This window comes from Enoplosus armatus, chromosome 18 (assembly GCF_043641665.1).
Source record: "Enoplosus armatus isolate fEnoArm2 chromosome 18, fEnoArm2.hap1, whole genome shotgun sequence".
Taxonomy (NCBI): domain Eukaryota; kingdom Metazoa; phylum Chordata; class Actinopteri; order Centrarchiformes; family Enoplosidae; genus Enoplosus; species Enoplosus armatus.
Window position 1 is genome coordinate 6,618,670 of NC_092197.1, and position 13,362 is coordinate 6,632,031.

The window sequence follows — 13,362 nt, forward strand, 5'->3', positions numbered from 1 at the left end:
ATGCATAAGTAGCATTTTAAAGTTGTAGCTGGTGGAGGTGCACTCTATATTGTATTTATAAAGTGGTAGTTTAATCGATAATGCATTAGATGTTCTCAGTTGATGTTTTGTATGTAAACTCTTAATCTTCATAGTGACTATATCTGCCAGATAAATGTAGTGGAGTAGAAAGTACATTTCTCTCTAAGATGAAGTAGAGTGGGGGAAAGTATAAAGGAGGATAAAATGGCAATACTCAAGTAAAGCTGATGATCAAGTATTTCTTTTGTAAAAAGTCTTTATTTTTGTACATAAGATTCAGTTCATTTCTGTGCTGATGAGGACGCATACAGTCTGACAAACCAGTGCATTACAATGAAGACTTCACAGCAGTGTAGAAGGCTGGGGTGCAGCTCACAACTCTCACCTTGTGCCTCACTCTTTCTCAGAGAGGGTCACATCTGAGAAAACAATCTCAGACCACCTCAAGTGAACAAAGAGAGACTCATGACTCCACCCTCGTGCATAAGCCTGATGTAGCCATACAATCTTAAAATGACTAACAGTTACACGTTCTGTACAAACAATTTATTACATGTGCTTCATGTCAACAGTGGAGAGTGAGAGCTGAGGAGTATTCAAATATTCAAAAGCTGCCTCTTCTTCTTCTTCTTCTAGCTGTCTTCCCTCAGTGAGGGAACAAGTTGAGAAAGAGGCAGAAACCCAGTCTCTCCAGTATACAATATAATCTCTTTTTAACATATTGTGTAGCTGTGCCACTTTTGGAAACAAAAACAAGACAGAAAACCTTAAAGAGTAACTTTGTAAAGGTACTGTGTACCGCACATGGGGTGACATTGAGCCTACAGTATGCTACTGCTTTGTGTACACGTTGTAGCTTGTCTACACTAAAAACCACCAACCAATAAATCCCATTTACTATATGGCAACTGCTGGTGAAAGGTGGCACTTATATTTCTACATTGGAAGACATTTTACCTTCCATTTTGCAAATTAAAGAAGGCTGAAATCAAAATACGCCACAATCATATCTCATTTCAGTTGCGTTAAAGCCTCGTCATTAAAAAGGCAGTCATTCACCAGGCTTCAAACATCACTTTCAATCAAATAAAACCAAAGTAGTGGATACAAACCCTCATCTTCATGTATATTTTCAGTACAGAATAATTATACTTTCATTTCTCATCAAAATATAACAATATTTACATATTTGCATCAGCTTTGAAATCGTGAGATTGGCCAGATACTTTTCTTATATGTCAAATGTTAATGTCGTCATTCATGATACTTGTTGCACCTGAGCAAAATCATCAAAAAAAAAAAAGAATAATGGATAACATCTCTTAAATTACATGAATTATAGCAAACACAATTATGTACATTTTTAAGCTTTACATTTCTGAGCATTTACTTATATTTACAATACAATCTTTTGGATTTTGAAGGCACAGCTTTCTGTATCCCTCAGTAACCATGGTGACGCTAAAACATTTAACATAGTTGGGAGAATAGTTTTTTTTGGTTTTTGAATTGGTTAACAAAGTGTATTAAGAAATAAAAGCAAACAGACTGCACCTTTGCTTGAAATAAATCTTGTGTTCAGGTCAGTGTCTTCAGCCAACATTTTGAAAATAAGGATGTGCCATGTTATATTGTTAAAAGTCAGCAAAAAAAAACCAAACAAAAACAAAATGCTATAAAATGCTAAAAAGGTACAGTGTTTCATAAAACTAATCAAGCATGTGAGCTTCAAAACAGGAGTTTACACTATCAGACAGACTGCTGCAACACATATAAAGTTCACATATTGTATGTCTCTGAAGCAAATAGACCTTTGGACACTGTTGTTGCTGTAATGACAGAAAGTATGAGAGGTGGCTTAGGCGACATTAGAGCTTCTTACCGAAAAAACCTGAGTACTTTTTTCCTCTAAAGCTGGAGTGCAGCTGTTGTAGCTATGAAGGTTTTGTAAAACTGCTGTATGTAATACAGATATATGCTACTTTGCCAACATATGCCTTGTAAGTGATGGTTTCTTCCTCCTCCCTGGCTCCTCCTCTTGAACTGCTTCACCTGACCTGATGTACTCCGTATATCTGCAAGAAAGAAGCTGATCTAGAACAAATAGTGTTTGCAAATACTTCAAATAAGGTATACAGTAAGTGCCAACGACTTTATACAATTAAAAGAAAGCACTCTCTGCGTATGAGGACATCTGAATAGCCCCAGTGTTGTAAGCTAGTGCTGATCAAAGAGTTGGGAAGTATTTGCAAACATTATTTGACCCAGGCCTGCGCAGGAAACAGTGAATGGCAACTGTGTCTTCCAGCTCGTCACTGTGTCGTAGCACTGAGGTGTCTGTGGGTCTTATGGCGTCTCCTCCGTCTGTCCAACTGTCCGTTTAAAAGTCTGCCTGTCACTTTGTGCGACCTGTTGGCTCTGGAAGCAGTCACGGGGATGCTTGCTGCTGGATGTCTGGATACCTCAGTCCATCATTTCCTCCTTTGAGTAGTCCCTGGATTTTCTCTTGAAGAAGCCCATCTGGAGGAGCAGAAAGCTCAGTTATAGTTATTCTGTACAGATGTGAATGTTCACTGTCGTGAAGGAATAGTGTGACATTTTGAGAAATATGCTTATTCCCATTCTTGCTGAGTTACTGTAGATGAGAAGGTCGATACTCTTATGTTTGTCTGTGAAATATGAAGCCACAGCCAGCAGCTGCTTAGCTTAGCTTAGCATCAAGACTGTAAACACGGAGAAATAGCTGTCCAAAAGTAAAAAAACAAATCAGCCCACCAGCACCTCTAAAGCTATGTTTATTGGGATCTGTTTGAGCTCAATCCCAGTCTCCCAAGAGTTCATATTAACATCACTACACAAAACATTTTCAGAAATACTATAGAAGTGTTGTTATGTGTGGGACAATTTGGCCAGGAGCAGCGACAGGAGTCTTGGTAGTATCACCATGAGTTCAGCATATAAACCTCCATAAAACAACACATTGTATTTTTTACACTTAGCTTTTTGAATGGATTAAGCAAACAAGATATTCTGTGTTAATTAATGACCTTTAAAGGTGCTGGTAGAATCGGGCTAGCTGTTTCCCCCTGTTTCCAGTCTTTATGCTAAGCTAAGCTAACCGTCTCCTAATTATAGCTTCATATCTAACATACAGACATGAAAGTGGTATCGATCGTCTCATCTAACTGTCGGCCCCAAAATTATTGAACTAGTCCTTTAAAAACCCAAGTCATGACATATTTCATATTCTATGGGCTCTACTGTGACAAGCTGCCACAGATGGTCACAAGGTATTTATAGTGATTTGAAATACTCTGCAGTCTGACTCAGGAAATATTACCTTCCAGAGAGCGAAGATGACAAGTGCTAAGATCAGCAGTCCTATCAGGATGCTGATGATGATGATCCAAATTGGGATTCCTCCTAAGGTCTCCTTCGAAACCTGGATCTTCACCTGATTAGCGCACACGTACATAAATGTAAATACACACATACTGTGCACGCAAACACACACAAGCATACAATACCAAAACTTTATGACTTACACTTCTGGTCCTGTCACTGCTGCTCAGTTCAAACAGGTCAGTGTTTCTGATCCCCAGCGTGGCATTCACCAACATGTAGAGACTGGAAAATTCGCCCTGTAAAATAAATCTCCTTTAAACGTTTGCTTTCCTGTCTATACATCCGTCACTCTGTCTCCCAGTTCTTCACTTTGTCGGTCTATAATTTATTCTCATCCATGACAAACTGAACAACTGAGGGAGGCAAGGAAAGCCAAAAATAACCCCCCCCACGTGTCATCTTAAACCGACCTTGATGAACGTAGGTTTCCACACTCTGAATGTGACGTTGACCTGACTGATCGTAGCCTCTGGGATGGAGCAGCTAAATGATGCACAGTAGAGGTTTTCACAGCTCTGTAGGGCAAATCAAACACACACACACAGAGGCGTTTCGTAAAAGGTGGCTCAGAAAAGCAGGCCTTATTGTGAAACTGTCTTGAAAGAGTCCAACAACCTGAACCAGGATTAATCTGTATCATAAAGCTGAGCTAAATGCGTTATTTGTTTCCAAGTTTATTGACTTCAAAAAGAAGATGTGTAAGAAGCAACATACCTTTAAAAAATTTATGAAATATCACATAGGACCCCAGTCAGGTGATTTATTTTATGACATTTTCTAGAAACTAAAGTATCTATCAACCCTATTAGGTGGATTACGTCACTTGGTTTGTACATAACAGCCTTTATAAGGTGGAAATACCATTTAAATACTTTAAGATTGGCTGTCTGTCCCTTTTGTATTTTAACAGATGGATTTCTATCTGCCTGTAATTTTATTTAAGTGACATTTAAAGAGAAAACTAATTGTGAAAATGTTGTGCATTAGCTTACACTTAATTAAGGTATATTTATTTATTTTTAAGTATATATGTTGACTGGAATATTGTGCAGATGCTTAAGACTGAACAAGAAATGAGCTCAGATTTGAATTATGCACTAAGTGCAGATTATGTCTACAGTAAACTGACTCAAGTTCACAGTGTTTCAGTCTGGCAGATTGATTGTAACACTGGTTCAGCCTGAGGTGAAGCTAAGCCTGAAAACTAACATGACCAGGACCAGGTTAGTCTGGAGGGGTCAGTTTCCATGGTAACTTAAGTCAGGCTTATTTAAACCTCCTTTATGAAGCAGAATCTCCTGAAAATGACCCTGAATTACTGAAATAAGCCTGTTTTCCACTGGTAATCTGGCTTTATGAAACACCCCTCAGGTCAGCAGTCCTTAGAAAATGCACACACAAAGAGGCTCATCACTCACCAGCAGGAAGACACTGAGTGTTTCTTTCTTTGGATTGGGCTTTTTCACTTCTGGGTTAATATTATGAGGGTTGATCCAACGTGCTGCGTCACATTTCACCTGGAGAGAAAGGAGAGGCGGATAAGAAGGTGTGTCAGTCTGTTCAGATACTCTTGCAAGTCCAGTTATGTGTGTGTGTATGTATACCTGTGGGCTGGTGGTGACATGTGTCAGGTACAGTAAGTTGTTCTGCCGAGGAGACAGATGAGGATACATCACTGTAAGGTCAAGGGGCGGAGTCACCATATCACCTGACTTCTCCACCTGAAGAGATGTGACATGGAGAGGTAGAGTAAAGAAGTGGCCTTCATTTGACTAATATACTGCACCATATCTGGATTACCAGACATCTGCATGCAGCTGTATACTCTACGTTTATATTAACAAATATACCACCAGATATGATCTCTGTTACCATGTAGCTGATGTTGACCTCCTCTCCAATGATCCTGGTGTCATTGAATACACTGGCATACTGTTCACCCTCTTTTACTACAACGTGTTCATCCACAGGACGCCTAGAACATGCATTTAAAAAAAAAGATCAGAATATAATTTTCCCTTCTCAATCAGAGCTTCGGATACATACAGATGTTTATACATCAAATTTCACATTTAGGCACTCTGGGAGGTGTGAAGTTAGAAATAAGTGAGTTTATCAGATCTCTATTGCCAGCTCCTCCTCTCTGCTTGAGGGTAGCGGCTCAAGGCTGCATTAGTCGCTACTACTAGCATAACACACCCTAACCTCCCACCGAACTGTCAGCGGTCAAGTTGAATTGTGGGTAATGTAGGCATCAGGTTTTGACAAGGAAGAAGAACGTGTGGAATATAGATATCTCTGGTCCCTTTCTTTTTTTAATCGTCCATCTTGAGTTTCACACTGTTATTGGGGTGCAATGCTAAATCAGTGGAGTACTCTTAAGGGTATATAAGGCATTCCTATTGACTTTATTAAACCACTTTTACAATGCAATGTGGCAGAGAAGCAGTATGCATGATCAGTAAGGAGTCCAACTACTCACACTGAGAATATGAGTCCAGCTTCATACTTGACAGGGATGGAGATGTGCACTGTGTTGTCATACAGGGTAGAAGCCAGCTCTTCACTGTCACTGTGGGACATTTCAATGCACAGTGTGTAAAATGAATGTGACAACTCTGATGTTTGCACTCGGCTGATCGCAAACAGAAACTGAGACATTCGAAGGCAAACAGCTTCAAACTGGAAATTAAAAAATATAACACTGCGTCACTTCTCTCACCTTGTAGCTGTCACATTGATCTGAATTACCTCCTGAACATGTTTGGGATTCACCTCAAATTTCACTTTGAAATTTTCCTGTGGGTATAAGATCACATCTTTAATAAGCGGTAGTAAAGAAAATAATTGATATATTGTACAGGTAGTGTGTAGCCTGGATCCTGCACAGGACAGAAGAATGTAATGTGTGAAACTTGCCTCTACATTGCTTCCTAAGAAGGGGTATCCAACAGCACACTCCACTTTTGTGTTATTCAGAGTGCACGCCTTCTCCGGCTGATAGCACAAAATAAAACATATATCATCACGCACATCTCAAACCATACACACCATAATGACGCAGACAGAGGAGTACTAGAAATCTCACCTCTACTTTAACATAGTTGATGTTTGGTGTGAAGCTGACGATGACTTTAGTGTTGTATGCGTTGTCTTTGCTGTTTCTGACGTTGATGTTCACGTCAATCTTGTCTTTGTTTGTTTTGATCATCATTCTGGAGAAGAAAATGGAAAGTGTCAGCAGGCTTTGTGATGCACATATTTCCCCACAAGGGTGCAGTCATGCACTGGGTCGAACAAGGTCGAACTACTGTGTTGAGAAGGTTAGGGTTACAAGTTTAATATACAACAACTACAGCGACCACACACTCTTTCAATGTACACATGTACATGCTGGTATTGTATCAATATGGACTTGAAAACATATGAACATATACTGTAATGCTAATTCCACTTACCTTTTCACACTAGGCTCTGCTTTGAGAGAAAGGTCAGCGATGCACTTCTCATCGCTTCCACAGTCCACTAAGGGAATCTACAAGATAGAGACTCACAGTTTCAAGAAGTAAAGAAGAAGTGAAACCTTAAAAGTCAAGAATAAAGCCTGATGTGTTTATGTGGTTTGAAAGATTCATAAACGCTATTCCATATGAAAACAAATTGTTCTTATCTCTCATCTGGAAACCTGTTTTAACTAATATTGGAAATGATTTACAAATGAGTCCATTAAAGTGCATGAATGTATCAGTGGTGTACTTATAGTCAAATATAACCACAGTATATGACTATATATACTCAGTTTCCAGCTTATTAGACACACCTAGCTAAAACTAATGCATTTTAATACAGTCCTGCAATAAAGTTATTATGTTCAGCTTTTGCAACTGTTTAAGAGAGGTGTTGATTCAACTACATGTTAAGTTTGGAGGCTGCAGTTTGTGGGGCTGTTGAATTGTATTTTGTTATACTGACAGGTGTTTCTATTATTTTGTCCCCCCATTTATATCAATGAGGGTAGGCTGAGTTCACAGATCCCAGTGTTATTTAAGTTTTTTTGTGGAAAAACAACATAAGGCACAACAGACACACATTCATATTCAAAGCAGAATATCTTCAGATGCATTAAAACAATTTTGGAAGAGATTTTAAAACACTGGAACAACAATAAGATCTACAGAGATGAGCAGAGAAATGAGGACCGCAATAGGCTGCTGTTGCGGTGTATTTGTTTGTATCCCTGACTAAAAGTTTGCATTCAGATGACCTTAATTTCCTTTGCCTTTTCCCCCAGAGTGTTTGAGGGTCACAGTCGAATTTGTTCCCATTCTCAACGCTCTCCCACTGGACTGCTAAGATCAACAGTGTCTGCTCTCCCAAGAAAGGACGAGAGACTAGAGCATCATAAGCTCACAATGTCAAAAAGAAAACCTGCTGCTTCCGTTTGATGACTTGCCCCTTTCAGTGCGTGTGTCCCCTCTCTTCCTTTCAATAACAATCACAGGAGACGTCCTAACAACGCTTCCTCACAGCGTGCATAGCTGCTCTGACAGTATCTGACACCGAGGGAGTCAGGATGTGTCAGGAGGAGGAGGTGTTGTTGTTGTTGCCGTTGCTGTGTATTTCACATACCCAGGCTTTAATTGCATTGTTTGTGACGTGTTGAAGCTGAATTCTCATGTAATATTTTCCCTCTTTATCTGGACACATCACTCATGGCAACAATTATCTGGAAACCCTCTTGTTAGAGCAACTATGCATGTGGGAGTGTGGGAAGACTGGCCTGACTGTTGGTGTTGAAACACTAATGCAGTCTTCAGGAAACACTGAAGGATAGCAGTCAGCTGTTGCAGATGCTAATGTGCTGTAACAGCAGACAAGAAGAGCCCACTTCTAATTCTTGGGTTATAGAGACAGACAGATGGAAGACGTTTAAGGTTCAAATCCGTCCTGTCTGTGACTCTAAATCTCCAGCTTACTGTTATTTGCCAGATAACACTTAAAGTGCTCTTATAAGTGATATAAAATAGTCTTACCGTCTTATTGATGGATCTGGGAAGGTTTTCATCCAGGACGGGGCCTTGGTCCTCATCAGCTAGTCCAAACTGCAAAGACACCATGAGAGGGTCTCTGAAGTCCAGCCGGGCCTGTTGAGGACAACAGAGGAGTGTGAGGAGAAGGAGGGAGGGTAATAAGAGTTGGAGAAGGATGAAGAGGGTGAGAAATTAAGCAAGGAGAACATCAAGATCCTACACCTGCAATTTAAAGCAAATAAGCAGTTTGTTGACAAAATGTCACTGATATTAATTTACAGATGAATGCAGACGGATTTACTGCCGTTCCAATAGTTGTCAAAAACATTTCCCTCAAACCCACAAACATTAACCTCATGGTGGTGCAAGAGGAATAGTCAGGGAAACACCAAAGTCACTGAGCTTCAACCTCTGGACACCATGAACGTATGTACAGACTTTCATGGTAATCCGACCGACGGACTGACATCGTCATCCCCAGAGCCGGCTGCTAGCATGACTAAAAAGAGGTCTAATCAGCCAGAATGACTGGAAAAACCTGTACGGGCGTGCGGGGGCTTTTAAATGATTGAAACATGAAGACACCATTTGAAAGAGCTGCTTCACATCATGAAGTATGGCATAAATATGGGTCTGTTTTGAGCCTGTGCCAAATTATGATTAAACCTGGATGCCTTCCATTTCTGTCAGTATAACACGAGGAACACATGCTGCATCTTTAGCCGGGTACATTACTGACTTTAGCGTGGCTTCATCAGTAAAGAACTTGTCTGTTGTTTAAAACATGTTTAAGAATATTCATACTGTATATAATCTTCTTGTCTATTACTAAGTGCGTGGACCAGGCAATGGAAGTTTTGAATGTAGTAATTCAGAGCTAATTCATTCCTGGTTTGGAGCTGGATACTGTGTGATGTGGACTGGAGGCATTGTTTCAGCACACTCTGAATATTGAACACTTTTTCTGCTTTTGCTTCGTACAGTTGTCAGAGCTGTTCAGGTTTGGGTCTAGTCCATGTTGCACTCAGGTAAGACAGTTGTTGTGCTTTTCGTGTCCAATACAAATTTTATGACCCTCGAAGACCTCTGCCCTTGGACTATGTGGGAAGTTTCTGCACAAACTGGCACACTGGAACAGAGCAGGTATTCATGCAACAGCAGCTGTTTCTACTGATTAGTTCCTCTGTCTCTCGCCTAGAGGCAGCTAATCACAGAAATCCATTGCTGCAGTGGAACTTCGTACACATGGCTTTAAATGTCACATTGCTGGAGACCGATTAAGTTTACAGTAGTTGATGCTGTAACGCACAAAGGTTTCGGCTGTGATGGACGGTCTTGTAGAAAACTTCCTTAACCTGGGATGTCACTTTGTCACATTCTCAAAACACCTAATTCATACTCATTCTCTCTTTCCTTTTTCTCATTCTCTCCCTTTTCTCTCCAACTCTCCAAGTGGCTGCAGATAATTTATCACTCAGAGCAGCACAGGGCTGTAATCGGCATGCTTTGATCAGGGCGGGTCTGTTTCATGTTAGAGCCACGGTCGTCCTGCTCTGCATAAGACTCCTCACAGCTTTGTCCTGTCTCCTTTCTGGCTCAAAACACCATTTACATCTCCAACAAGCCAAGAATGTAACATTCATGAATGAACGTCACAGAAATGGAAGGCAGCCAGTTGATGTGAAAGGGGCTAAAAATATAGTTTATGGGTTTATTTCTTGCAGGTAAGAAACTATAACTACCCCACGTGCACATCATAAAGATCAGAGTACTTGCCGACATCATGAAGGTTTCCTGCACACATTTTCTCTCTCTGTCTTTGATGGTGAAGCTCCTGGTAATCCTACGATCACTTTTGTCGTCCGAGTCAATAAATGAAGCCCTGGCTTTTGCGCGTAGAGCATCCAGAGTCAGATCGTAGCGGATCTCTGCACGACAACAACAGATGAGAAGACACGCAGTGATAAAACACAACAGCTTTGACAGTGAATGAATCAGCAGAGGATGCTGGATGGCTCACCTGCGGCAAAGTTTAAGTCCTGCTGGTCAGATTTGATACTGTAGGCGAAACACACCTCAGTTGTCACACACACAGATTTGCGTCCACCGTGTTCACACTGATACTGAGACTGCTGCAGGTTGATTTTAACAGGGTCAAAAGTCATGTTGGCACGGAGCTCTGCAACATCTCTGGACCTGGAGAAAAGAAACAAACATGCCAACTTCGAGAAAACAAAACTGTACTTGTCAATGGTGCAATGTGTGTGTGTGTGTGTGTGCTAAACTGTGCAAATGCATCTACATTCTCAAAGGAGGAAACAAGGAACGGATGCATCTTGAGCAATAACTTGGCATAAACTCTCTCTATCCAACTGTTGAGCTTTCTAAAACACAGCCAGCAGTCCAGGAAGAACAGCCGCCTGCTGCCAAATCCTATTTAAACTCTAAGCCTCTTGGGAGATGGAGTTTTCACACAGCTTAGCTGAGCCTCTGCCAATAGAAACTGTGGGAGAAGGTCTGCCTGGGAAGTTAAATCATGGTGTGAGCTGATGTTTCAAAACTTTGCGGGCTGGAGTATGTAGCCAGGGGTTTTAACAGAGAGATCATTAGGAAGTTGTTGGTCTCAAGCCTACAAGCCCAGTGGGACATGCACAGCTGTCTAAACCTGAGTAAAACAATGCAAAGTGGACATGTAAGATGATGTCTCCGGGATACGGGCACTGCTGCTGGTAATGATTCAAGTGGAATGTGTAGGAGTGAATGTTTATATATGAGGACGGGTCATGTCTCACCAGAACAGTGACGCCCCTCCCAGACCTCCGATGGTAACATCAGTGATTCCATCTCCATTTAGATCCATGACTCCATGTATGGACTGACCAAAGAACTTCACTTTTTCGCCGTCCCCACCTGCAGGGATATGCTAAAGAGACACCACAGAACCAGTTACAGCACATAAAAGGAAACACGGTTTATTTCATCCTGGCTTATTTCCCATAAATGTGGCTCATGCTAACTTTACACTTGCCACCTCTGTTGTAGAGCCCCCTACAACTTCTGTCTACATTCGGGTCAACTGGCTGACCAAACCACTCTGCATATTCATCTGTGAGGCTGACTTTCACTGCAGCTATATTGTCTTCTAACAAAACAAAAAAAGCTAAATGTAATGGGGGATTATTTTCTATTATTTTCTATATATTAATAATTATTATGGAAGAGGAAAGGTAAATAATGTAGTAAGAGGCAGAAATGGAACAGGGCCGTTCTGTGAGACAACATATCTCAGGACACTGGTGGTGTCTCTACAGCTGACTGAGGACAGAAACTTTTGCTTACAAAAGTGGGACGTGTTTTATGATGCCCGACTATATAGACACGAGAAAATCTTAAAGAAATCTAGATGTGTCCATGGGCGAGAGTGATCCCAGCATCCTGAAGAATGTGTTTCACCTCGCCAAGAAAAGACAGAGGCCGGCTGGACCAAACGGTAATTACAACATGTGAAACGCTGTTTTATGTGTAACCCATCAGCATACTTTCTGTGTGTACTCTTGGTCAGACTCAGACACAAGCGTTTGAAATGATTCATGTAAAAATCATGTTTGGAAAGCTGTGTGAGGCTTGCGCAGCTTAACGCGATGTACTTTGTTTTGTGTGAGTCTTTGCTTCCCTGAATCTCTACAACTCTAACAAGTGCAAAGTAAGCACGACCCATAGAGCCACAATGGCCACATTAATGGAGAAATATGTCAGGTTGATATAAACCAGAATTTTCCTCTATTCTAAATAAACATTTACAGATAATTACAGATCTTTTGTTATTAACAGTTCAGTGAGTGGCACTGAAACTATTCTCACCTGCACAAATTTCTCTTTCAGTGACATCTTATCTCCATGATAGATGTAGACGGCCCCTCGGTGGTCGTTCTCAAAAGGCGCACCGATCGCCACATCATTAAACCCGTCGAGGTTGAGATCTGATACTGCTGCAATGGCTGTACCAAACCGGGCACCACATGGTTCATTTTTATTAGTGCAGCTGGCTGAGTGGGCAGTGCAACAGGACTGATTGACGGGCTTCAACGTGAACTCGTGCTCAAACTGGCCGTCCTGGTAATGGAGCAAAGAAAAAAACAAGAACACACGGATAGACAAGAATGACAATCTTCTCAGTGTGAATTTCTGTGGAATCTGACACAAGCTCACTGACACACAAAATACCTAATTTTCAACCTTCTGTACCTGGTTGAGTTTGTAGACGTAGACCTGTCCCTGCTCGTCTCTCTCTGTGCCCATGTACATCGGAGCTCCGACCAAGAGCAGATCCGTGTAGGAATCTCCATCCACATCCACAGTCTGCAGGACGCTGCCGAAGTAGGAACCGATCTGCACAGAGGAGTCAGAAATCATCTGTCAGTGTTGACGCTTTAAACACAAATTTCCACTATAGACAAGTTTCCGAGCAATATCATCTGGAGGGGGTAGAAACCCAGTTTATGAGACATTATCGGTAAATCAACATGAGAAGTTGTTCTTGTGCCTTAAATGGCACAAATCACAAAAATAATGGAAAATGTTTATTATCTCAAGAAGGAAACCTCCTGGTTAGCTCAGAGAGCAGAATTAGCTGTTGGCTCCAGTGATCTGATCAGAGCCATAGATTTAATATGGTGCAAAATACTTTCAGGTGGTGGATAGATGACAAAATTTCTATTTTCTTATTTTGTTTTGTCCATTGTTGTCATATTTTGCACCTCAGGGCCACTGAAGTTTTCTTACCTCCTACCTCTTATCTCTGTGCTGCTGTAATGTGAATTTTCCCTCTAAGATAAATACAGGCTTATCGTATTTAAAGTCTATCAACAAGTACAACATCAGACACTTAAACAGAGGCTCGCCCAGA

General features: G+C 41.0%; 1 protein-coding gene across 1 annotated transcript in view; it reads right to left on the reverse strand.

Annotated features, from left to right (window-relative positions):
* Positions 1–259: 259 nt before the first annotated feature.
* itga1 (integrin, alpha 1) overlaps positions 260–13,362 on the reverse strand; it is a 44,291-nt gene continuing 31,188 nt past the window's right edge. Inside the window, exons 13-30 of the mRNA XM_070924709.1 lie at positions 12,702–12,845; positions 12,318–12,569; positions 11,249–11,379; positions 10,477–10,652; positions 10,233–10,384; positions 8,460–8,570; positions 6,885–6,961; positions 6,515–6,641; positions 6,346–6,423; positions 6,149–6,225; positions 5,909–5,998; positions 5,299–5,401; positions 5,031–5,147; positions 4,845–4,943; positions 3,837–3,941; positions 3,567–3,662; positions 3,362–3,475; positions 260–2,541 (exon numbers count right to left, since the gene is read on the reverse strand). Of these exons, the coding sequence (XP_070780810.1) occupies positions 2,485–2,541; positions 3,362–3,475; positions 3,567–3,662; positions 3,837–3,941; positions 4,845–4,943; positions 5,031–5,147; positions 5,299–5,401; positions 5,909–5,998; positions 6,149–6,225; positions 6,346–6,423; positions 6,515–6,641; positions 6,885–6,961; positions 8,460–8,570; positions 10,233–10,384; positions 10,477–10,652; positions 11,249–11,379; positions 12,318–12,569; positions 12,702–12,845 (2,106 nt within the window). The 3' untranslated portion in view covers positions 260–2,484. The remainder of the gene's footprint in view (positions 2,542–3,361; positions 3,476–3,566; positions 3,663–3,836; positions 3,942–4,844; positions 4,944–5,030; positions 5,148–5,298; positions 5,402–5,908; positions 5,999–6,148; positions 6,226–6,345; positions 6,424–6,514; positions 6,642–6,884; positions 6,962–8,459; positions 8,571–10,232; positions 10,385–10,476; positions 10,653–11,248; positions 11,380–12,317; positions 12,570–12,701; positions 12,846–13,362) is intronic.